We start from the raw sequence: 27,317 nt of genomic DNA, 5'->3' as shown, positions 1-27,317 counted from the left end.
ATAATTAGCGATAAGAAAAACACCACTTAAAAAGAACAGGGTTCATTTTTTTCTCTTTTTTTCTGTTGTGGCTTACAGCGAGGACCATAGTATTTTCGCAATTCTTCCTTTTTACTGACTGTTTAAGCAAAAATTTGCCATTGCCACGAAAACGCAACAAAATTTGCACGTGCAAATTGTAGGGTGTAGTGACCCTCCTCCCAAACAAAAGATGACTTCAGAGGGGAGAAACATCCAAAAATAAATAGGGCCAAAAGTTTTTGTGGGGCCCAAAACCAATCCACTACTGAAACCAAAGAACATGTTGAGATATTCAAAGGAAGTCTTTAAATTATTATGGGATGTCCATTTTCACATATTTTAATAATATTGTGGATAGACAACTTTAGTTTAAGCGATTATACTAGAATTTCACACACATGCCACCGGGTTATGTCTGCAACCACTATCAAAGTATTGTTGACTTTGATCTCGGGAAGAAGCCGCCATCTTGAATTTCCCCCAAAGATGACGTTTAGTGCCGCCTACAAATTTAAATTCCTCCTAGGGCAAAATATTGACTTGCGGCCCCCAAGTCAATATTTTGCGGTCCCCACCTTAATATGAAAGTTTGATGTCTACTAAACAATATCTTCTGCATGTGCAGGCTTCTTTGATGACAGCTTTGTATTTGCCTTGTGATGTCTCCTCTTGCTTTATTCTTAAAGCTTTGCATTTTCTATGGATCTTGTCAATAGAAATGTCCTTAGCAACAGTTAGTAGCATCATTATCTCCTGTCGTTGCACTACATGTAGAAGATGTTGCTAAGTAGTACATAGACATAAACAAATGTTTAACAAACTTGTTCATTTTACATAGACAATGGACCAAAGATATAGTCAGTGCACGCAAAAACATATTTTTGGCACAAATGGAACCTCATACGACCCAGACTTAGCCAGACTCTCCCTTTAGTGGCCAAAAGGTAGGTTGAGTTTGAGAACCCTGTCCTAGGGAGTTTGATCTATTATTGGGACCCTATATATTGGGGACCTATTTGGAGGGGGAAAAAATTTATAGATTTTGAACGACATTGGCGAGGCGAGCTTGCAAAAGAAGTGTTGCCCTGTTGCTTTTGCCCACATTTTTACTGGAATACTGTGAAACTTTATTAGCTGAATCTTTAGCTCAAGGTGAAGGAAATTGGACATAATATATGCAATATGAACATATTAGGAATGTGGGTTAGATTTAATAAAAAAACCTCTGTTGCCATGGAAATCATAGAGTTTATTGTTGCAGATTCTTCAAAAAAATATATTTGTCACTCCTAGGAGTTCAAAAAAAGAAACGGTTGCTATGGAAAGTGTTGTTTTTTAATGAATTTGTCACGTGCAGCTCTGAAAAGGGTGCCAATGAGGCTGGGTCATGAGAGTAGCACCTGTGGGTCATACAATGCTGCTCACATCTTTGATTTTATCTAGTGATGACAAAGTCTTGTAAAGTTCTGGAAAAAAGAAAAAACGTTTTATTTGACATGGATTTCATTTTTTTGAACCGTCCCACTAAAAAAATGTACGTCTGCTATCAAAGAAGAGCATGCTTAGAAGCTCAGCTGCCTCCTATGCAGTGCTCATTCAACCGAAAATCGTATGGCATGTAAACTATAAAAGTTTGTCTCTGAAAAACAGTTGCCATGGAAACTTTTATTAAGAGTCTGTTTTTTATCTCAATATATCAGGAAAGAAATGAGGAAAAAAGACAACAGAAACAGGTCGGGGAGATCATGATGCAGACAGAAAAAGACACAGGCATATTAATGAGAGGGGGATAAGAGGAAGAGAGCTGATAAGCTGCTGTTTAGCAACACTCTTATCTCTAAGGTTACAAAGTTAAACACAGTGGGTGTGTGAGATCCACTTCACTGTCAGGTCACCTCCACTTCTCCATCAGCACTTGACATCTATTGACAATAGAAAGGATCACTTACATCATTCATTGCAAAGGTGCAAAGGCTTTAAGGAGATTTGTTCTTAAAGTTTTATCCTCTTAAGTGTCTTATTTGTTCTAAATGATCAGACTATGGGTGTATTCAGACTGGACATATTTGGTTCCATCGATAATCCAGAACACATATTTCAGATCAGGAACTGCAGGAATAGGCTCTGTGCTCAGAGTGGAACAACTGAACCAAAATGGCCTCCATAGCTGGGCATTACAACATGTAGAGTAGCAGACCAATAATGAGACACAGCAACTCATTGAAATGTGATTGAATGAATTCAGGCTGATTAAAACAACTTTTAACGTGATCCATATTGCTTCTCAGGCTTTTTCCGATAATCTATATGCCAAAAACACTTATCAGCGAACTTTCATTGCAGTCATCTCTTGCAGCATGGCTCCACCGTACCAAAGTAAAAAGTGTTGGACTTGACGTTGAGTCAGACGTTCAAAATTGGTCAGCGAATTATAAAGTTTTAATAAGTGAACCATCATTACAAGGATTGCAAAGATAAATCGTGGGTCAAGTGCGCATCATCCACAGTCCCAAGGCGCACTAGAGATTCCACCAAACATTGAAATCCATGTCAAAGAATTTCTGTTTGGATTCTGGTAAAGAGTGGGATGAAGGTCTGCCTTTTCTCATGTTAGCCACCCGTTAAAACTGTCCAAGAATCCACTGGATGCATCCCGGACGAGCCCCCAATTTATGTTTCACCCCTGTCTAGGGGCTTGTAAAAGAAGTAACATAAAGGTAGAAAAGAAAACAAGGAAAGACAGAAAACCTCCCACTGCAGCTGAAGACAAAAGAAAACAGCATCAGAAAAACATTCCAATTGAACAAATAAAACAAAATAAACGGCCTCAGCCGTAACACGGACTTCCATTATTTCTTCTCTTATTACTTTGCACCGTCCTCGTGTTTCCTGGCCAATGACTGAAGAGATCTTTAGTCACGTGGTTTGGTTTACAAGCTTTGGATTGAAACAGAAATATCCAGTTGATGGCAGTCTGATACAGACAAATGCAATGTTCAGGACTCAATCTGGTCTAAATTAAGCAGCCTTGGTTTCGACCAATGAACTTTTCTGGTCTGAATACACCCAACAATAGCAGATATGTTTTTACTTTCAAACCGTTCATGCCTTTTGATCCAAAGATGCATCAAATTGTGACTTTAATTTAGCAAAGTGAAAACTTTTTTTTATTATTCAGGCTTCAAGAGTTAATTTTTGTTTTTGGTCATCAGTGTGCCAAAAAATGTAGACATATTTGACTTGGTGAGTTCTCATCAGTCAAGGTTAGTAGACATGTAGAAGAATGGATTATAACATGGAATACCTACAGTATTGACTACACATTTCTCTAACAAACACACACTTCCATTGTTTTCAATTGTATCTTCAGGAAAAAAAGAAATCAGTTTACTTTGATAGAGATTTAAAAAATCTGTGAGAACTAACCGAAAAACACTTTAATGTCCTCCCCTCCTAAAAGTGTTATTGTTCTGTTTTGTTACACATAAATATCAGTTCCTGAGGGAAATAAGCAACAAAATAAAACAAAATGTACAGAAATTCAGGAAAACTAGTTCTAAGAGAAATACATTTCATGTGACAAATTTTTCAGCTCAAGTAATATTCATTGAAAAGGGCTCTCTTATTAATATAATTCAATAATTGTTTTTTTATTTAGCGCCATGGTCCTGGTTCCAACTACCACAACTGGGGACGACCTTTCCCTCAGACCGGATGGAGTCGCAGGTGCAGCCATTATTTTACCTTTTGCATTGATGATAACCTTGATTACATCAACAGGAATTTTAAAAAATCCAGTTTCTTTTCCCCCATACTAATTTCAGAACAAGATCATCACTCTACGTTGCTATCTATATAATTGTATAAGTTCATTTTCATAATAAATGTTTGTCTCTTCAGGTCTAGCTCATACAGCCTTGGTCGCAGGAACTATGGCTTTGGAGGGGCACCTCAAGTTGGAGGCAGCCTTCGTGTGCGAAGCACCCGCTCCCCCCATTCTTACGCCTATTCCTCTGAGCAGGAGTCCCTTCTGTCACATTCCCATCATCCTCTTCCCCCTCCACATCCAGCCCCAGCGTCGTTGTTTCTCTCAAGACATTTTGGGGGAAGGAGGAATCGACGGGCTCTCTCTCTGGAGTTCCCAGAGCTTCTGAGGGCGGGGGGACAACCCCCAGGACCGCCTCACATCCAGAACCCGGATTCTGGTAGAAAGACTGGGTCTGGGGCATGGGGGTCCCAGACGGGAGGCTCTGGAACTGGTAGTGGTTCAGGAGTGGACCATAGAGACTGTAATGGCAAAGCCCCAGGCCCACACAATCATCTGATGACGGAGGTCTTCCCTCAGGTCAACGCACGCAAAGACAGAGCAGACCTCGATGAAGAAACCGACTATGTGAGTTTGATATGTTTTACAATCCTTAATGTAAGAAAATAACATACCTCTATGATTAAATATTTTCTTTTGTTTTCTATATTTTCACATGATGCTCCTTTCACACTTTCTCTGCTTTCAAATAATTCCCTTAGTTCATGAACTTAGTTTTTTTTTTAAAGCTGTAGTGCCGCTATTTTTAATCAGATGAGAACCTTTCAATCCTAGTTTTCCATTAGCTCGTACTAGTTTACTATCATTCTAGAACCTAGTAAAAGCTCATTTTAGAGAAAACAGTCAAAATGACTAAATAATGTCACTAATGTTTTTTTCATTTCTCCCATCAAGAGTTTGTGCTTCCGTGTCCAGAAGATGATGGAAGTTTACAAACCCGACTGGTGTGAGACGAGAGAGGACTGGTCGGTTTATATGTTCTCCCCCCAGAACAAGTAAGTTTAAGATCATGATATTTTGTGACTTAAAAATGAAAAAAATGTCTGTGCAATTTAAAAATAGTTTTTGATGTTCTAAAAGTTTAAAGTATGTGATGTTTGTTGTGCCATCATAATGAGTTAATACAAGTGTGAATTAGAACTATCAGCATTACCCATTACAGCATGGGGTTACCAGAGCTCAAGAGGCCTCATAAGGATACTCTTAAGCAAAATACGAAATTATATTTAAAAATACTTTTTATATTATATAAATCAGTAAATTAAAAAAAAATTCTGCATCTTCATTGTCTAAAGCATTATATAAAAGTAATCTCACATTTGTTCATTTGGAAAAAAAAAAAACATTTTTTGTTGAAAATATTGTGTTGCAAACAGTTAAAGGTTTATTTATATAGCACCTACCACAGATTAAATAACAAAGTCCTCTACAGTATAAAATGAGGTTCAAAAAAGGGTCAAATATCCATAAATGTGTGTATGGCATTAAGAGATTAGTAAAACATCATTATGTAACAGAGAACGAGCCAAAGAACATGGAGACAAAAGGTCATTAATATACTTGGGTAGCTGCCCATTTAAGATTCTAAAATCAAAATGGAATTTCACAGGCAGATCCAGCAAGCCAGGAGCAACGTAAAACCTTCTGCTCAGCCTGTTTGAAAACCTTGCTGTGATGTTTTGAACCAAGTTAAGTTAGGGAAAAATTCTTAAATAGCAAAAAACTACAATAACATACCAGTTCTGAAATGATAGTTCTAGTTTTTACTTAATGGCTGGAATGGCCCTCTGAAGACAGTGAACTATTGATATCATCACATTTCTGACCCTTGAGTGGAAAGTGGAGACTAAGAAAACTAAGAGGTTTAATTCTAGTTAAATTTAGCTGTCAGGATGAAAAGTCAGTCTGTCTTTACAAGGAGTACCTATGAGTAGTCATTTAAAAGTCATTTACTTAAGCTGGACAACAAATTTAGCAAATGTCCTAATTTATTGATGGCTATCTCATTCAAAGAACATCGCATTATCTACCCATATATGATAAAAGACCTGATTAAAGTTCCCCTATAGGCTTCCATAGATGTATCATATATGACAGAGGTGCTAGTGTAGAGCCATGTGGAACACCCCAAGTCACCTGTATTGTTTTTGACCAAGTCAACTAACATTTTGGGATAAATCAGGTATATGCCACTAACCACTTTGACCACTGACTGTATATGAGAACTGGGCTAAGTTTGGCTGCAACATGTCGCCATACGTTTTGCAAAAAGTGATGTTTGAATTGACTTCATTTCGTTGGACCTGGTAGTGACATCACACTCACTTGGCCTGGTTTGCTTAAGCTATGTTTACACTGCCCTTGGCAATGCACAAGTTTTCAGCATTTTGGGGCTCTATATACAAAACACATGGTCATTGAGTTTTCTTTGAAAGTGAAACCAGTTGAACTTTGGCCAATCAGGGACTCAGATTTGGTAGTGACGTGTGGATGGCGTAATTTTAATTAGCAGAAGTGCCAACCATTTGAAAGTTGATCATGGAGGATAAGATATTAACCGTAGTTTGTGCCTGGCCAGGACTCTATGACACCAAGTCTTGGATTTATCAGAATAAGGCTGTAAAAAAAAATGTCTGGTGCCAGATTTGCACCTCTTTTACATTTCGCACAAAACATTTTCCAACTGGAGGTACATGAGGTGGTATCAGCTAGCAACAGTCCAGTGTGAACCCCATATGCTAAAAGCACATTCAAGAACCAGTGTTTAATGTATGTCACATGTCCGGTCTGAATGTCAACGACATTTTGCTCTAAACTACTTCCAACTGTAGGGGGCGGACATGAACTAGTAAACAGTAGCAAAAAAACAAGAAGAAGAAGCTCCTCCCTTTGAACAGCGCAGCCAAAATATGCATTCAAGAACCCACATCTAGCGTATTCTTGAATGTGAACCCAATGCCTGGTGAATCTGTAACTTTATACAACCACTATCTTTAAGAGTCTTTGATAAAAGGAAGATTACAAATAGATCTGAATTTCAGAGATAAATTGATAAGGAATTCAAAAATAGGACCAACAAAAATGAACACATATGTATATACAGAGGTTGGGACATGTATGTATGAACAGTATTTGAACCAATATTCGAACTGGGTTTGAACAACTGAATTCAAATGTCATCATCAGTATATAGTAGGGTATTATGAAAAAGAGGGAAGCAGATCAAAGTCTAAAAAAAGTATGAGTAACAACAGTTTGATCTTATATCAAGAACTCTGAACAGACAATGTATGAGGCAGCATTTGAAAAGGATGAGACAAGGTTAGTAATACTTTCAGGGTCCCTCCTGTTGAATGGTACCAACTGTTAAGAATTAATCTAGCTTTTCTTTTTTATCACTTTGTTTTACAAGAAAATGAGTGCACATCCAGCTTATATACAAACTACCAATATAAATGAATAGTTTAAACACTAAAAGCCAGAAAAGCAGAAATTAAGTTGACGCAGACATTCAAATGCCACCGATGCCCTTAGGCTATGTGGCAGTGGACAGTGCATCGGGCTGGCATTTGGGGGGTTTGGAGCCCAGATGCAGACCGAAAGGGCATTTGGCATCAAACTTTTCTAAGTTTGAAATGCTTCATTGTGGTGTTCTGAGTCGGCAAGAAGTTATATTTCACATTTTTTTAGGCCACGAAGAAGCGAGGGCACATTTGGGAATTTGTCTGGTTTATAGGAATAGCTGTGAAGTAAAACCTCTTTAAAATAAAATAGAGAAAAATAAATCCCTAACAATACAAATAAATATGAAGTAAATGACTTGTGAATGTCTGAATATACTGGAAGAATAGCCACTTCTTTTTTTTGATACGGAAAAACTCTTCTTGTAGCAATAAAGGCTTTTTAAAATGATGCTGCTGCTATTTTCCCATACATCTTTTTTTCTCTTTGGTGATGGAAGCTAGGTTGTTTTCTCTTTTTTTCCCCGTCTACTAGCACTTCATTCAATGCTGATAAAATTTCCTCTGAAAGCAAAATGAAAGAGAAATCACTCAGTCATCCATTCGCTCACTCACTCTATTCCCCGTGTGCTGATAGCCACTTAAGGGAAGCCAGGCCCCAGGGCTATGTTTTGGCATCCTGGCAGGTACCATCTGTCAAACAAGGGCTCTGTGTGTGTGTACGTGTGTGTTAACTTGTGAGTGTGTGCGGTTGGCAGCCCACATCTCTAGTTATATCATGTTGTGTGTATGTCCATGTGTTTGGATGGCTCTGAATGTGGGAGTTTAAGAGCAAATGCATATGATTGCCTTGTTTATGCTTCGTTCCGCCCTCTAATCATGGCTTGTGTGTAAGTGTGTGTATCCACTCTAATCTGTCTTACTCAGCAAATTTGAACAGCAGAGGGTGGGCAATGATAAATAAATAAATAAATACATTAAAACAGCACAATGAATAATTCTGCGTTGCTGGTTGCACTTCAGGTGTAAAAAGATGCTTAAGGCAAAGCAGTTGGCACTTATGATCAATATCAGGGGTCTGAGGGGCAGATCTGAATCAATAGATATGCAGGTGGGGATCTCAGAGCTGTGGAAGGGGCTTTAATTTTAGTACTTACTTACATATGGAACATTTGTAGCAATGGATACAGGGGAGAAAATAAGTATCTGATATTTTGCTGATTTGTAGGTTTGCTCAATTAGGAAAAATCTGACAGTTTATCATTCTAATGGTAGAAAGAAAAATCAAGAAATCCACAATAAATAACTTATATAAATCTATCTATCAAATATTTATTTCCTTATTTATCACAGGAGTTATGTTCTTAAATTAACCTGCTATAGTTTAAACCTGCAAAGTAGCCATCTTTAATTTTTTACAGTAATTACAGTTCTTTAAGACTATAAAGCCTCGTTTCTATTAGGTACGGTACAGACCAGTTAATTCTGACGAGTATTTTCACTCAGTTAAGCTTCACTTGTAGTCATAACTTTCTGCCAATCAATGGGTGGCTACAGTGGCTCCACCCCAACTGTTCTGTTACACTTGTATGAACCTACTGGACCCAGAGGTACAGTTCGGTACTGTTCATTGGATCCATTTTACTATGGAAATATTGAAAATACCAGACCGTATCATACTGCTCAGTGGAAACGAAGTTCCAGATTCCTCACTATACTCACTTTATGCACTTTTCTAAGACATACATTAACCTTTTCACACTTTCTCCCTTGTTGGATGGCTGTGGTTCAGAGGTAAAGCAGTCGGCCGCAGGTTTGGTTCCCATCCTGTGTGTCCAAGTGTCCTTGGACAAGACACTGACCTCACATTATTACTGGTGGCTGTAGGTTGAAACCGGTCTTGTCCATCAGAATGTGTGTGATTGGGTAAATGGGACTGTGACTATAAAGCGCTTTAATCCTTAACGGAGTGTAGTAAATTCTTATATAAATAATTAGTGAAGTTGTTTCAACACTTAAAGTTCAGTAGCTCTTGGAAAATAATTGAATGAAAACAAAAACATTATAGTAAATAAAGATTTATGTCAATTTGAGCAAATTGAATGTGCTTTGTACAGGATATGTTTTTTACAGTTAAACATGTCTAGACTCTTATTAGAGCTTCTTACGTAAAGAAGACTGCCTAAATTCAGATATACAATAATTAGAAAATAAAGGAAAATTAATGAAGATGTGAGAAGTTGATGCTATCTTCTTGATAATGTGATTATTCCTAAATATAGACTTTTTTATGGTAATGCAGTCAGTACATGTACTTTGTATTCATAAATCAACAAATCAGTGGTGATAGTTCATATTTAGTAAAGATTTCTGGATTATATTTGAGTCTAACTTTGACTATTATCAAGCTCTCCATTCAGGCCTGGTTGAGATCAGCATGTCTCTACCAGGCTGCTGGTTTTAGACCTGTTTTTATATAGCGGAGGTGTGCCGACACTGGGCTCGTCCCCATCACGAACCAAGGTGAATCCACTTATGAGCCACATGACAGATATATGTTTTAATCTTAATAATTGTGTGAACTTCATGTCAGTGTTTATAAAATTAAAAGCTCAGAGGACGCATAGTTCTGAATTAAATAAAAATGTGGTTGGCTGGTCTCAAAGTTATGGAGGGATTCACCTTGTATCAGAGAAGGAAACGGGATAAAAACAAATGCGAGTCCCTCTTTGACTTTGTATGTCCGGTAAGTTATTGATCAGTGACAACACTAACAAATAAAAGCTCTTTTATAGAGATTGTAACAAACTCTAAAACACACCATGCTTGATCTGAGATGATTGCTTGCTTCGTCTGACCACCATACCTGTCATGATGAAAAGGAAGAGTGCATTAGTCTTTAAAAAGATTGAAGGGTGCAAGAAAAAATGTGGGCAGCTTTAAAGAGTTGTGTGAATGTGTCCTTTGAAAAAGGATGATTTGGATGAAAGCAGAACCTTATTCTGCTTTTAAACGACTGTTTACATGTATTATCGTATGGCTTGTTGATGTTAAATGGCTCCACGTGGAACTATTGTCGTTAGTTGGTCTTAGCATTCAGCAGCTGATTGTTCGAAGCAAATTTGCTTTAACAAATAAAGTGGATAGGAGACGTAAACACCAACAACAAGCCTTTGAAAAATGTGTTTTTAATGTGTTCCTGTGAACCTTTTCTCATGATAGAAGACACTTACTGTGAATCTGGAGCAGTAAGGTTAAGTTGGGGGTGTGAGGGGCTATAAGCAAGCGAGAGGGCGTGTAAACAGAGCATTCAGTTATTGGGAAGAGGGGTTGCTTTGGGCCAACAGTCCTGCCCACTATTCAGAAGCAAATTTCTAGAGAGCTCCTGTCCCTCTGCAGAAACTTTCTCCTTGAAAACTTTGTCAGGACTAGGGTTGGGCACCGAAGTTCGGTTCCAAGTAGGAACCGTTATGATTTGCGCGGTTCTACCGAAACCGAAAGATGCGGCTGCAAACGGTGCCGGATTTCGGTTCCAAAGTTCATTGAAGTTTCATTTGTCTGTGGACATGTCAATCACTTGTACTCCCTTCTGATTTTTTATGATTCAGCCTATCTATTTACTTTCTTGTGTTCGTGGGCGGGCTCATATAAAACCGCCGAGATGGTCGGCTTCCGCAACGTCGGTGGGCGGGACTTTCGCTGTGAATAGTGGAGTTTCCGCAATTTTTAAACAACGCTGGAGCCCCATCCCAAAATGAAACAATGAATCGTTTCCTCCTTGTTGGGCTGCTAATAGCAGAAAGCTCGGCTCGGCTCCGCCCACCACCACAGCGGGTCGTCATCATCTGCTGCGCTTTGCAGCCGTGTGATTGACATTTATCTTCCGCCTTATTTTATTGAAATAAAATATTGCTTTTGCCCAAAAACAACTGCAAATAAATGCCACATTCCTGATTTAATTTAATAAAATGTCAGGCTAAAATTTCAAGGACGTTTAAGTTTATTTAAGACGGAGTTTTATATTATGCTTTATATTACGTGCGCACAGCTGCACGGCAGGAGGGAGTCTGCGCTTGTTTGAAGCCGTTCTGCTTTGGATTTAGGAAGATAAAGGCATTAGTTTTTATTACTGAAGTACCGCAATAAGCACCGAAAGGGAACCGAAACCGAAACCAAAGCACCGCGGTAGCACCGGAACCGCATCAGATCCCATCGGTGCCCAACCCTAGTCAGGACCAAATCTTTTCCTCCTCTGTTGAACTGCAGTAATGACTGAAATAGAGATTTATCAATTCCAATGAACTTTTGTTTTTTAAAACATTAAAGACTGAGAAAAGCGGGATACACTGTGGATAGTTTGACAGTCTGTTACTGCCGCCGCGTTCTCTGGCTGCAGCTCGATGCAGCGACGTGTCCAGCGGAGCTCACGGATGAATATGCCGGCAGACAGACCGCTATGCTGGGGTTGGATTACGCTTAAACCTCCAGAACTTTGGGATATTTTACATATTTTCGCGCGGCAAAAGAGGGACGGGCCACACACTCAAAGCTGAGATTGATCTCTTCATCTACAAATAACTGGCATTGTTTAAACTACATTTAAAATGTCCCCCGGTGCGCTTGCTGTTCGGAACGTCGGGTGTCTTTTCTGCGTCCTGACGCCGGGCCAGTTCTAGCTCGCAGCTCGGTGGTTGGAGACCCGCCCGTGATCTAGTGAGAGCAGCCGGTCAGTTAGAGGGCGATGAGAGACGCCTGCACGCGGTATGGAAAGGCACGTATGGGAAAATCGGCAATTGATACGTAAAAAAAATTGTCGCCGTCACGCACATGTCAAATTAACGCATTTTTAACGCGACTAATCTGACAGCCCTAATTTAAACAAAATTTTTTTTCCACAAAAATTGTTTAACCCTTCCGCTCTCCTTATCTTGTTTACATTAAAAGTGGGGTCATCTGGACCCCACAAGACTAATGCCACTAATGTCCATGGCGGGCTGCGTGGTGGCGCAGTGGTTAGCGCTCTCGCCTCACAGCGAGAAGGCCCTGGTTCGAATCCCGGCTGGGACCTTTCTGTGTGGAGTTTGCATGCTCTCCCCGTGCATGCGTGGGTTTTCACCGGGGACTCCGGCTTTTTCCCACCATCCAAAAACATGCTTCATAGGTTAATTGAAGACTCTAAATTGCCCCTAGGTGTGAATGTGAGAGTGGATGTGTGTGTGATTGAGGCCCTGTGACAGACTGGAGACCTGTCCAGGGTGTACCCCGCCTTCGCCCATCAGTAGCCGGGATAGGCTCCAGCACCCCCGCGACCCCGACAGGGACATAGCGGTCAGGAAGATGAATGAATGAAAGAATAATGTCCATGGCAGACATAAAATCCTGTCCACCTTTGTCCACATTTGTCATGGAAGGAATCATACATCAATATTTGGTTGGAGTCATCTGGACCCCAAAGAGAGTGGAAGGGCATTGTGGTCTATATTCCCCAATCAAGTGAGCATTGATTTATACTGGTACTTTGCTGAGAATTCTGGGAAATTTCTAGGACACTCTATTTTGGAATTTTAGATTTGGACGACACTACACATGGCAAATGCACTATTTAGTGCAGTGTAGTGAGTAGTGAAGGAATTCAGACATTCAGACATTGTTGGAACCAGAAGCAGGTCTTTTTCTATGGGTGATGTCACACTTACTTAGTCCAGTTCTCATATACAGTCAATGATGTAAACTTTTTTTATTTCTTGGAAGATGTGGGAACTTCCAGTTCCAGGTCACGATCAGACGCGTGTCTCACGCAAAAAAAAAAAACAGATCCACAGCCACGGTTGCTTTGAAATTTGATTATATCAATGATATTAATGATCCTTAATAGCCTGAATCTATTAATATTTGATATTAAGCCCTGAACCGGATATTGATAATTCATGTAAAGAACATGGTATGGTCGAGTCGGGGTGAAATAAACCATTTAATTCATTCATTCATTCATTCATTCAGTCGTTCATGTTTGACTGAGATAGCAATGACTGCATTTTTATATGTGTTAATGGTAACTTTGACCTATTTAGCTCCCACCAAACCACCCATATAATTTTCATGACACCGTCTTCAGACATTTTATTTTCAGCAAATAAGATGAAATCCTGCAAAATAACAAGACACTTTCTCCCTAATTGGACCAAAGATTTTGACATCTCTTTTATTTTAGGAGTTTGTGTTATTTGTGTCAGCTAGAAAAAAAGAATCAAAGTAATATTTCCCACTTGCAAGCTGAAGCATTTTTCTGATTTAAAAAAAAACTAAAAACTCTCAGCTGCTTGGAATATTAACAAATGAAAGCACAGCTTGACACAGACCTGTTTAACAGATGTTTTTCTTCTCACACTCTGGCACTCTTTTTATTTGCTAATTCCCCTTTGTTTCTCTTCTGTCAGGTTCAGGCTGCTTTGCCAGTCCATTATTGCTCATAAGCTCTTTGACTACGTGGTGCTGGTTTTCATTTTTCTCAACTGCATCACTGTCGCTCTGGAGAGACCAAAGATTCTTCAAGGCAGTGTTGTAAGTACTTACATGCTTCTATGGACACAAAACACGAACAAAAGTCCAGACCCACAATGTCATTTTAAAAAGCAAAAAACAAGACCTTATCTGTCCCTCAAAGCTGACTTCATATCATTAGTCTTTGACTCAAATGCAAAATGATGTCATCCTAAAAGCAGGTAAAATGAATGGATGGATGTTTTTGAAAATGGTAATCCCTCCCTCAAAGCCAAAAAGATAGCATTAATTTATGAAGCCATAACGTATGAAACTAAGTAATAACATTTTTTGAAGGGATGTAGAGGTGCCCTTAGTTGGCAAACTGGTAAATTAAAAAATAATATGTGCTTAAGTTTTGTGGCCTTGGGTGACTATGAGAGATATTGTAGAGTCCTACCGAGCTTCAGATAGTCGCCAGATCACCATGCAACAATGTCAACGATAAAAACGAATGAATTTATATCAAACCATTTACCACAGACAGTGATCACATAACCTTGAGAGGAAACTAATGATCAGGACTTCTATCTGCATACATTTAACAGCTTAGATTTACACCAACTGGGAATGGGAGGAAAGTCATGGAAAGTACAGCATTAGAGCTGTTTGAAAGAAAAATGTTGACTACATTCTTACTGTAGCTCCTATTCAAATGTACAGGAATCTATTACATGAAAGATGATTGGAATGGGACCATCTTTTGATCCATGGTAAACGTGTTCCCAGTGATCTTCCAATCATGATTATTTTGTTTTTAGTCAAAACCTAAAAGCCAGTGAAGTTTTCTAGGACATAGTTTCTGCAGAGCGGTGGATCACTAAATTTGATGTGGGTGGGACAGTTGGTGCGTAGCAACCCAGCGCCCCCTTTGTGCTTCATAGACACCGATACGTGTTCAAGAACATGCTGAACGTGGGTTCTTGAATGCGCTTTTATGATTGTCGCTTTGGACTTTTGCTACTCGTGCATGTACCCACATGTTGATGAAGCTTGGTACGAAATGCCAAAGCAGTACAAATCTTGCAAATCTTTTTCTCTTTCACAGCTCCTTTCCAATATATAAAATACTTTGTGTCAAAGAATTCCAGCCAGGCTAGAACCACAATTATGAATTTACCCCTTGTGATAAATTTTCAAAGGTTTGATAGTTCCTTGAAATAATCTTGATCTAAACCTCACTGCCAAATCAGAGTTCCTAATTAGCCAAAGTTCAACTGGTTTAACTTACAATATGCATTCAATAGCTGTATATTTTGTACGTACAGCCCTTAAACTCAGAAATAACATTTCAATATATATGAAATTCTATTTCTTTTTTGTGTGTGTAACACATTTTCATTTGTTTTGATTACCTGCTGTTGTAGGGAACCACTAGGGGGCTGCCGCCATGGGAGGATGTGGGAGGGTTCTTTGATTGTTTAAATTTTGTTTTGAACTGTTACTTGAAATTGTTTAGTAAAAAACTGTTCACAAAAAAATAACATATTATTCTTTAGATATTTCTTTAGTCATCTGAAAAAAGCTACAAGATGTTAAAAACACAATTTTCATTGGAGTGGGTCTTTAAACAAGCAGCTTTTACTATTCATCAAGCTAAATTAAAATAGACAGGTGTTCAATAAACCTCATTTATAAACAGAATCTGGTGTCCATTTTACCCTCTAAGACATCGGCAAAGTCAGCCTTGGCAGGTTTTGGGTAAAACAACATGACATTTTTTAAACTCTGTCAAAAAAACATGTTTTTCTTTCCTTCATGTTTCCATCTACCTTACTGATATGAGCACTGTTTTTCTATTTGCAGGAAAGAGTGTTCCTCACGATTTCCAACTACATCTTTACCGCCATATTTGTTGCAGAGATGACTGTCAAGGTAAAATGCTCATGTTTTTTACTTGTCCTGCTGCTTTCACTTCTTAGGTTTTTTTTGTTACCTTAAATTGTTTATGACCTCAGTGTTTCCTATGTTCTCACCTTCTCCTCGCTTAGGAGATTTTCTTCTACTGTGTGCTTCCTCTGTAAAATGTTGTCACTTTTTGTCACTTTTGCCCATCATTTATACATTTACATATTAATGGCATTCCATTCTTCTTATTTTATTATATTTCCACCCATCCTTCCTTGCTTAAACTTCAAATGTATTCAGCTCCAAATGTCCCATTAGGGATGGTCAACCAGATGAGGAGGTTTATTAGAAGGTCGTCATCCTTCATCTGGTATTTAGCTCCTCCCAGACTTCCCATCAATAAAAATGTGCACACACACCAAACGCACATGTCCTTTTATCTCCTTTCCAGAAGACTCAGTGTCATCTATTATGAAAGCCAGAGTGTCTTCAGGCTTTTTTCATGCTGATTGAAATCCTATCCTCATTTATTTATGACTTGAGATAATGAAGACATGTAGCACAGTGTAATAGACACGCATCATCCCACTTCCTTGTATATTGAGCTGCACAGTTTACACTCAGCCATTTTCATGATGCTATTCTGACTTTAATTCTAACTGTAATTTCTGCATATTTATACTTGTCATCTGTCTATTTCTTTTTTCATAATCTCTGTAAATTTCACAGTTTAGCTATTTCTTAAATGTTTCATGTTTGGTTTGATTGTTACACATCTTTCTTAAGCTAGTTTGAACATTTGCACCGTGATATTTTTTTTACAGATCCATTCATTGCTCATCTATAAAATAATGTTTTATAGCTATTTTACTTGTGTTTCTGGTGACAATAGCTCTGCTTTTTGAAGGGTATTTAAAATGAGTCAAGTGTTTTCCAGAAAGAAAATGTAAATTATATTTACATTTACTGAAAAGAAAATATATGCACTCGGTCTATATAATTAGGTGTAATTATAAGAACATAAAGACTTGCAGGTAAGAGGTATAATCATATCCTTAGTGAATATTTTAGGTGAATGGTTCAGCAGTGTCTTCTGGCAATTTCCACAGAAACGTTTAAGTCTTAAGCTTTTAAATACCTCTTTTGCACTTAAACGTGTCATAAATACTGTTAGAGCCAAATCATCTTTACACTCTGTGCAGTTTACATTAATTATAAGTTATGATATGGATCAAGTACTTGATGCAGATCTGGTTCCAGAGGAGTTTAGCTGGGGGGATATTGCCTATTTTGGGGGAAAGTGGAGAAGTGGAGCTGATATACTGGTCACCCCAGCGCTTGGTTGCACTTGCCTCACTGATGCTGAAGTAGTTTTAATAATTCCATTATTTTATATTCACACCAGGGAAGTGACAGATGTTTTTGAATGCACGTTTAGCATATGGTGTTCACAAAGGGCCATCGCTACCCAATACTAGCCCATGTGCGCTACCTAGAGTTGGAGGAGGCTTGGTGCAAAATGTTGAATGATGTAGTTTTGCCAAATATGTCCATTTTGATACACCCTAAAAAACACCTCCTCCAACTGCAAAAACCTTTGATTAATGTGAGTTTTTTCGAAATTGTGGTGTTTCCATTAAACAAATTTATTATCGAAATTCAATTTGCACAATATCATGGTTAATGGAAACCCAACCACTGTGTTAACACGGAAGCCCAAAATGCATGTTTACACATATTTACATGGACTTTTCATTGAAAGTGGTCGCTTGAACGTGCGTTGCTGAGGGTGTTGTGAACGTAATTTGACGTGAATAAAAACACATTCCTAGCTATCGTATTGTTTTGCAAGGACTTTGCTGACCATTTCAGGAACAAAATTGCTTATGTCCAATCTAGCAACTTAAATGAACAAAAATGCATTTTCATTAAAAAACATGAATGTATATTCTGTGCTCATTTTTATTTAGTCAAATTTTAATGTCCAGAATAGCCTAAAAATATACAGAGTGTGAAGCTGAAATTATACAATAGTGCCTTTCCTTTTTTGGGGGGTGATGTCATGAAATCCTTTTACAACTGTGTGATGATAGTTTAAGTAAAATAATTTCATTAGACATGCATATTCTGCTGTATTAAAGCTCTCAAAAGCAAGTTAAAAATCACTGTGATTTGAAGCAGGTTTTTCTGAGACAAATTCTCTCTGTCAAAAATCTGTCAGTTCAAAACTGAGATGAGACTGCTGGAATTAAACTTCAATAGAATTACTATTAATTATGTTTAATAACTCATCCTATCAAAGAAAGACCAAGATGTGTTCCATCGGAGCTGCTACTAGCATGAAAAAAACATGTTATATCATAGAAATTGGGGTTTGAATCAGAACATGCTAGACTCAAACAATGAGAGCAGATAAAACCATCTTCCCACAGACTTTTAGACCATGTTAGTTTAAGAAAAAGTGTGAAAAAAGCAGTCAGCGATGTTCTTTATTTCTCTACCATTATCTGGCTGACTTTCTGCCTTGCTTTAATCTTTTTTTTCTGTGCTCTAACTATCTGACACCCACCTCCTCTCAATTATTTGCACACAGTTAGGGCGCTCTGCAAACAGTTAACATGGCAGTATCTGTTACCTCGCTTCTTTTGCTGCTGTCACTTTTTCTTGTTTCTGCTGCGCAGCTGTGATAATGACATGTATATGCAGAAGGTAAGGGGCCTGAAAAGGGAACTAAAGAACTTCCGTTTGGATTGTAGGACATCCCACACACTTATGGGAGCAAAAAGTTTCTGCTCCATCGTGAAGATAAGCTCCACACTCTGCTTTTCAGGGTTCTTTCATTATTCTTTTCATTCATTTTTAACAAGCCACACTAAGCTACGTTAAGCTTCGTTCACACCGCCCTCTGCAATGCACGTTCAAGTGCAATGAAAAGTCAGTGTAAACAAGTAAATGTGTGTTCTGGCTTCGGTGTTCAAAATTCTTGTGTTCACGCCTTACGACAAACATTTTTAAGACTGTTTTCGGGCTTTACGTGTTCATTTAACTTATGCTGCAAGTTAATTTTAAAAATTATTATTAATTATTAAAAATAACATGGGCTGTAAGCATGTTCAAGAACCTACATTTAGCACAGTCTTGCACACATGTCAAATCCCCAGTGTGTCCATAGTTTTACTGTATCCAATAATCAGAAAAGGTCTGGTCACGCAGCCTTTTTCTTCATAAAGATTCAATTGTAGTTATTGAAGTTAAACCTTTAACATTTTGAGCTTTTGCTATACCATAGCTCTTCAGCTGTTTATGCAATTCCCGTCATTCCACCGCATTGTGACATGGTCAAAGATTCATTCTATGTCAAAGAGCATATGTTATTTTCGTGTCACCAGCGACATTTACAGTTTTATGCTACATTCACACCAGGCTTAGCATATGGTGTTCACACCATTGACATGAATATCAATGGACATCGCAACTCCGCCCCTTCTGTGTTCCTGATAGGAAGTATCCACAGATTGCAAGAAGGCCAAAGTCCCATAGACTTTCATTGAGAAATCGACAATTATTTCTCAGTCATTTTAATTATCAGAATAACCATTCTTGCTCTGATGAATTCTTCTTAATGTTTCTTTATCATCCTATTTTTTTTTACAATATTTTTTCTTAATTGCCAGTTATTTAAGTTATAAACTGACCAATCAGATACCTCAGTAAAAGTGTCCAGCTCCCACTGGCCCCGCTTCACATGTTTGATAGACCGATTCCTCCTAACGGCTTTCAGTGGGAGGGGTGTGGACTTCGAACAAGCTTACTCATGATTGGTTGACTAAAAATGTGACTCACCCCGACTCGGACTAATCGCTGTCAGAGGGTTGCAATCGTTTGCAATATGGGGGTAGACGTACCAGGAAGTGACGGCGAAGGCTCTAGCCTAATTTCGCGAGAGCCGAAAGTAATGCATTTCCTATGGGGGACCTCGTCGGTTGCTATGTCCAGTAAATAATATACAGTATACAGTGCATGGTTCACACTTGATGAGCAGGGAGGGGCTTCTTCTACTTTTGATATTGTTTACTAGCGCATGTTTGCCACCTACAGTTGAAAGAGGCTTGGTGCAAAATGTCAAGGTGGGGCCAATCTATCCAAGCTTTTTCTTTTACAGCTCTACTCCAGTATGTGGAAAACTTGGTTTCATAGAATTCTTGCCAGACACAAATCACAATTAATGATTTCTCCTCTATAATCTATGTTCAGTAGGTAGGCCAAAAGTTGCAGATCTGGTTGTATAACAAACTCCATTGAGACCAAGTGATCTTCCTACAAGGTTCAGCTTTAGAACTGAGGGGTTTCTGCTTCCTCTTATTGTACAAACACACACTGCATTAGTGTTATCAAGTGTGAAATAACAGATTTTGTATGTTCGACCCTCTTTTGTATTTCTTCCTCTGAACTCCACAGGCCTCCGTTCCAGCTCATCTTGCTGTGACTGATGCCATCTCTCACCTCCCTGAACATCTTTCATCTCTCTACCTCCCAAGCACACTTTCCTTCATGTGCAATGCTCCCATCATTAATCTCTCCTTCTGTCTTAGCAAAAATGTAGCCAAGACAGATCTTGTATTTAATCTAGATTTTGTTCTATCAACTATATTAATTTGTACTAATAGATCTCAGTTGTTGTATCACTTTTTTTAATAAGGATTTCTTGCCAAAGGGAAGTTATAAAAAAGGTGTCATGCTTTAATTACCTCTCACTTAAGCTAAATTCACACCAATCATGATTTGCTTTGCAGAGGAGTTCAGTTTCACTGTTAAGTCAATGTATAGATGCAATTAGTCAGTCAGTCTTGAAGCGCATTTTGAGCGTCAGGCATGGCGTGACAGTCTGACACTAGGTGTGATAAAATATTTCCAGATTTCAAAATAACTGAAATTTGCATCATGTCACCCAATCAGGAACTCAACTTTGGCCCATGACATGTTGATGATGTGATCAGCGGGTCTAGAGTCTAATACAGGAGAGGCTGATTCCTGCCATTTGTGCTCTTCCCAAACTTTAGGATCTTCTTCTTTTCCTTTCTGCTTTTCCCTTCAGGGGTCGCTACAGCGAAAGTTTTTAGGTCTGATTCGCATATTTGATTTGGCAAGATTTTACGTCGGATGCCCTTCCTGACACAACCCTTTGTTGCTGCTCTGCTCCGCTCAGATTCTGTTTAGAATCTAATAGAAATGCAAACTCATAAATCTGCTTTTAATGCTGATTTATCCTATTATGGGCCATTTTCGGACTGTTGGTGCATTATTTAACAAGTACTGTAAGTGCTTAAGAGTTCACCAACTTTCTCTTTTTTTTTTGTCCCTCCTCCCACTTTTCATTACATTTTTGTGTATTTCTTGTTTTATCTCTTTTTATTTTGCTTGACTTTTACACTTTTCCTTTTGCTTGGAGAACGTCTTTTCTTTTGTGGTTTTCAAATATATTCTCTATCTCCCACCAGGAATGAGCAGATGTGAAATAAAATACCTGTGTGAGACTATGAACAGCAATTTGAATATCAGATGGAAAATGCATGTATGCCTCCAGCCACCTTTTAATGCCTCAGCAGTGCCTATCGGCCTTCATCTCCACAGGTGGTGTCCATGGGTCTGTATCTCGGAGAGGCAGCATATCTCAGGAGTAGTTGGAACATCCTGGATGGCTTCCTGGTCTTCGTGTCTTTGATTGATATTGTGGTGTCCATGGCGGGAGGAGCTAAGATCCTGGGAGTTCTGCGTGTCCTCAGGCTGCTCAGAACACTGCGTCCTCTCAGGTCGGAGTGGCTTATCTTTGATAATTTCCATTATGAACGCGGCATGGGGTAATTTAGTCATTCTTTTTGTTAAAATATTAGCTTAGGACTTAAATCCTGATCCAATTCTTCTCTGGCAAACATTTCTTTTGACTAAAACCAAAAGAGAAAGAAAAACAAAAAGCTCAATAGCACCTCATTTTTCTGAGCTGTTGCCAGGCAACACCCCCAAGACTCCAAATATTGGTCCCACTCAAACAACTCCAGGATATAACCCTCTCTCAGCCGGAGAACAGTCCATCCATCCACCTATTTGCTTTATCCTCTTAATCCTCCAGAGGGTCATGCAGGGCCGGGAACCGGTCCAGCTAACTCTTGGGAGGAGGCAAGGTTCGCGCTGGCAAGTCTGTGACAAGCTAAACACAAAGAGAACAGCCTGACTCAGGCAAGAGAGACTGCTGGTAAAAGCCTTTCAATTAGGTGCCTCTTTTTTTAAAGAAACCTCATCCGCCCCTTCATCTATCTTTGTTACTGCTATCAAAAGCCATGCTTCTACAGCAAACGAGAACTTCAGTGCTGAAAACATATGGTGAGGTGGTAACTAACTTGAGCAAGTCCTGAGAGTCGTAAACATCTAGAATTCACATTTACCCTTGTAGCAGAAACTTTATTACAAACTTCTTACAAAGTCAGAGGTAAGTCCCTCAGTCAGTAAGACTTTGCTAGCTCTGTTCACAGTAACTCTACAAATTGTCTGTAACACCCTACGTGCTACAGACAATTTGGAGAGACTCAAATTATCTGTAACATCCTACGTGTTGGCCATGTTAGAAGCATTAGCCGTGTTAGCGTATTCACAAAACCTGTAACTTGCAACCTTGTTTGCAAGACTGGTCCTGCTACAACAAACATAACTGCGACTACACTAACTCACAACCTTGTTATTAAAAAAAAAAAAAGACCACAGTCATACACTACACATGTTAGCCACATTAGCATATTCCCAAAACCTGTAACTTCCGACCTCGTTTACAATTGGTAAAAAAGAAAAAAAAAAACAACAACAGACCGATACCACTGGAACAAATGTTTCTGTGACTATGCTAACTCACAACCTTGTCAGTACCATGTAAAAACACAGTCAGAAACTGATACACATTAGCCACTTTAGCATATTTACAATACCTGTAACCTCTGACTGTGTTTGCAATTGCAAAAAAAAAACAGACTATAGCTAAAACAAACGTTACTGTGGCTATACTGACTCACAACCTTGTTAGTAATATTTAAAAGGAACAAAAAGACATTGTCCAACAATGTTACATGTTAGCCATGTTAGCATTTTCACAGTACTTACTCCCAACTTTGTTTGAAGAACAGACTGATACCACTAAAACAAGCATTACTCTGACTACGCTAACTTTCAACTTTGTTCGTGCCATGTTGGAAAGCACAGTCAGACAGTGCTACACGTTAGCATTTTCACAATACTTGAACTTCTGACCCTGTTTGCAATATGTGAAAAAAACAGACTGATACCGCTAAAACAAACGTGACTTTGACTATGCTCTTAAACTTGTTAATAATGCAGGAAAAAAAAACAAACAAAAAAAAACAGAGTCCAACTGTTAGCCACGTAAACACATTCACAATACCTGTAACTCCCTACCTTGTCTGCAAAAAAACAAAACAAAAAAAAAAAAAACAGACTGATACCACTAAAACAAATATAATTTTGACTGCGCTAACTCCCAAGTTTTGCTAGCGACACATAAAAAAAAAAAATAAAAAAAATCTATGACTGACACTGCTCCTGTTAGCCAAGTTAACACAGTCACAATAACACCAAACCTTGTTTACAGCAGAATTAATCCATATATAAGGCACACTGTTGTTTTTTGAGTTAATATTAGACTTATATAGTGCGGAAAATACTGTACGTAAAATGTGTAACTGATTGCTTAATGGTTATTTGCGAAGTCTTATCTATATAATACATGAGTTAATTATTAACTGATTTATTTGTAACAAGTTACTGGTAATAAATAAAATCCCATTGCCATAAAGTAAAGTACTTTCTTAACTTACATGAAGGTTTAGATTTTGGTAAATTTTTGGTTTAATCTTCTACTTTTGTTTCATTATATTTTCTCTCTTTTTTACCTTTAAAAAATGTAAAATTAGTCAGTTGATACATATTAAAATAAACAAATGAAACATTCATGATTTTCTTCTTCTGATTGTAAAATCGAAATTACAGATAATAAAGTCAAAAACTTTATATATTTTTTTTTCTAAAAATAAAAGAAAGAGTGTTTGAGTGTTTTTAATCTACTTCCTGTCATTTGTGTCTGCAGGGTGATCAGCAGGGCTCCAGGACTGAAACTAGTGGTTGAGACGCTGATAACTTCCCTCAAACCCATTGGAAACATCGTCCTTATTTGCTGTGCCTTTTTCATCATTTTTGGTATTCTTGGTGTTCAGGTACTCAAATAATTTACATTTCTGCAGAACTTGAATGGACTGTCACGGTGATTGATGAGTTGCAAAACTTTGAAACAAGTTAATTCTGAGAAATTTGCATCTGGATCCTTGTAAATAGATAAAGGAATAAAAAAAACTTTAATCTAAACTCATATGAATGAAGGAGTTAGGTTGGAATTCAACAGACAAACGTTACAAAAATAATGTATTAAATCTATAATGCAAACTCTTTTATAAAGAAAAGAAACAAAAACATTTTAAATATATCTTATAATAAAATGTAATTAACATACAGCAAGTCAAATAGATTTTTTAAACATGTTTTGGCAGTAACTCAAAACGGTGCACAAGGAAAATAGTTGAAATAGTATTGTGGTATGTTAGTTTTATTTCATACCTACAGCAGTAGGATTAGATACATCAGAAAAAGACACCATAAATTTTTCTAAGAACTTAAATGAAAAATGAAAAAATGAAAATTCTGTTTTTGTCTAATTCATCTTTTGCTACATTATGAGACAAGGCCTGATAACCAAACAATATTTTTTATTTGCTCTTGATTTACAACAGTTCAAATAAAAATAAACTCAGAAATGAAAATTTAAGCTTAATGTTCCTAATATATTTCCAAAAAAAAAAAGTCACAAGAACATGTTAAAAACACCAAAATATAACTTTCATTGGAGTGGATCTTTAAAGGAGAATTATTAAAATGCACAGAGTTATAGATCAACACCTCTATAAATGTTTGTATTGTTTCCATCTAACTGTCCTTGCTCTACTTTTTAAACAGCCTGTTTTTATGGTAATAATTCCTACATTTGTTCTTTTTTTACTCCCTCCGCCTTTGTTGTCTTCATTATGATGGAGCGTTAAAGGCGTCTTTTTTTAGACAGAGGAGGCTCACACTGTTGATATCAAGTGTTATTGGACTCTTCAGCCGAGCACCCTCCACACACTCATTACAAACGCTAATTATGAGATTAGTTGAAAAACCCGAGTGGAACGAGTGGCAGTGCTCACAAGTGCTATCCCAGCTTTAACAACACGCATCTTTACATGCCTGCGTCTCTTTTTTTGTGTGTCTCCTCCCAAGCTCTTCAAAGGCAAGTTCTTCTACTGTGTGGGTTTCGACGTGAAGAACATTACTAACAAGTCTGACTGCCTGGCTGCCAACTACAAATGGGTTCACCACAAATACAACTTTGACAACCTTGGGCAGGTGCTGACGAACATGAATATATCTGCTCCCCAAGCATTATACTGGAATCGTTTGTATCTCACAAGTTCAAGATTTCTGCTACCATACAAGGATGCACATGGCTGTAAATGTTGCTGTGATAATGATGCTTTGCCTGAAAGAGTGAAAGGTTTTTAAAAATAGAAATAGTGGGGAAAAGAAACGTTTGACATTCATTCATGTTTATTTCACTACATTCAAATAATTAAACTTAAAAAGAGAAATCCTATATTCTGAATTAGTTGAATTGTTTCCTCTTTTTTTGTTTCCATCAGGCGCTCATGTCCCTGTTTGTACTGGCATCAAAAGATGGCTGGGTCAACATAATGTACCACGGTCTGGATGCAGTGGGAATTGACCAACAGGTAGTCAAAGGATTTTGTTTATGCTGTAAACCCTTTCTTGTCTGTTTCAGTGGAGGCAGACAGCTGTAGGTACATCGTCCACATGCTGTCTGATCATTTCTTTTCTCCACTCAGGTGCTCACATTCTGCCAGTTTCCTGCTTAACTAAATGTATTTAGGCCCCTCCCCCCATTTACACGATAGGCTGTCTTTACCAAATCAACAACCCTTTTGATATAAAACATACAAATTAATGCGGACCATCAGCGGTCATTTTATTATTATTTCATATTTCATACAAAAGGTGCACTGAATCAAGTGAGACAATAAGTCTGTCAGTGAGTTAAACTTTAATTGTGTTCATTCTAGTAGTTGTGGAATTCCAGTAGGCCGAGTGTTACAAATGTGTTACAACATTGTTTTAGTGCCATAAAAATGTTTTTTCAAATAAATTAAAAAAATGATTTTTTTCTTGTGTGTTACAACACATTTCCAGCCAATGTAATGACTACAATGAGCTTAATACCAAGAGTTAAAAACCAAAAGCATCCACACACTTGACATTTCTGTCCACTAATTAGTGGAGTGTTTTGACCACACCACTGAACATATTCTCTTTGGACTTCATTTAATTTTGTGGAACACATTAGCAGAAGTGTCATCACTGTGGATGTGTCAGAGAAACATCACTGCCGTCCAGCAGTGAGTGGTTAATCCCATTTACACTCCACACTCCAATTGAAATGGGACTCTGATCTCCAGTCTGATTGCACGTGCACTGTTTTTTTTTGTTTTTTTCTTGTGTTTTTTTCTGACTCTCTTCAATAAGCTAATCATCCAGAGCGTTCCTTCAAATCGTCTTTGGCCTCTGCCTTTTCCTCTGTTTCTTGTCTTCTGTGAATGCCGGCTACATCGAGGTTTTTGAGAGTTTAGTGAATGTGCAATTGTCGGCTTTGTTGAAAGACAATGAAAGGGTCAGATGTACATCACGATTTTTTTATTCCATCAAGAAAACAAAAAAAAAAGAAGAAGCTGCCGCTTCTTTATGGTGCTTGAATTGAGTTAATTACCAAAAAGCATCTTCAGACAGCTCTGTAGACAAATTTAATGGAGACTTCAAATAAAAATTCCGATTCCTGGGTAAAAATATTAGAGGGTAAGCAAAATATTGAAACCAATGCATTTTATTGACTGATTAATTTTTGGTAACTTGAATAAAAACTGCAGACAAAAGTTTATACAGCAACAAATTGCAACTTCATGACAAAAGTTTGTTCTTTCCAGATCTGTGGTGCAATAAATGTGTCAGAAACGAATTCTGGCAACATGGTTTCTTTGTATTCATCTTTAGTCTGAATTTTACGGCGGTCCTAAAATCACATCAACACATCAATGGGTGCAAAAGGATTTTAAAGCTCATATTGACAAATAAAAAAGCAAAATAAAAAAAAACAATATTGCATTAAAAAGACCTTCAGAAACCAAATTGGCAGTTTTAAAAATTAATAGAGCAAATAGTAAAATAATAATTATAAAAAAAGGTCCCGGACTACTAAGGGTTAATTGTCATTATGATCTTTATTTAGTTGAGATGAAGTGAGTTGATGATCCGATTTGACCCTCAGGGCCACCGTAGGATTTCCAGGATATTAATATTATAACATTTCTAGTTATTTGTAGTCCACAGTAATTCTTACTAAATGAGAGGTTAGACATGTTTATGCTGTAAACATTGAAGATTCAGGAAGTCCCTTTGTTCATGTG

General features: G+C 37.9%; 1 protein-coding gene across 1 annotated transcript in view; it reads left to right on the top strand.

The window, feature by feature from the left end:
* LOC112137652 (voltage-dependent T-type calcium channel subunit alpha-1I) overlaps positions 1-27,317 on the top strand; it is a 168,526-nt gene that overhangs the window by 99,080 nt on the left and 42,129 nt on the right. The window contains exons 15-23 of the mRNA XM_024260075.2: positions 3,680-3,747; positions 3,922-4,414; positions 4,742-4,842; positions 13,746-13,869; positions 15,655-15,723; positions 21,328-21,506; positions 23,843-23,969; positions 25,066-25,191; positions 25,485-25,574. Of these exons, the coding sequence (XP_024115843.2) occupies positions 3,680-3,747; positions 3,922-4,414; positions 4,742-4,842; positions 13,746-13,869; positions 15,655-15,723; positions 21,328-21,506; positions 23,843-23,969; positions 25,066-25,191; positions 25,485-25,574 (1,377 nt within the window). The remainder of the gene's footprint in view (positions 1-3,679; positions 3,748-3,921; positions 4,415-4,741; positions 4,843-13,745; positions 13,870-15,654; positions 15,724-21,327; positions 21,507-23,842; positions 23,970-25,065; positions 25,192-25,484; positions 25,575-27,317) is intronic.

The sequence above is a fragment of the Oryzias melastigma genome, linkage group LG1 (assembly GCF_002922805.2).
Source record: "Oryzias melastigma strain HK-1 linkage group LG1, ASM292280v2, whole genome shotgun sequence".
Classification (NCBI taxonomy): Eukaryota; Metazoa; Chordata; class Actinopteri; order Beloniformes; family Adrianichthyidae; genus Oryzias; species Oryzias melastigma.
The sequence above is the reverse complement of the archived record's forward strand: the minus strand, read 5'-3'. Positions and strand labels throughout refer to the sequence as shown.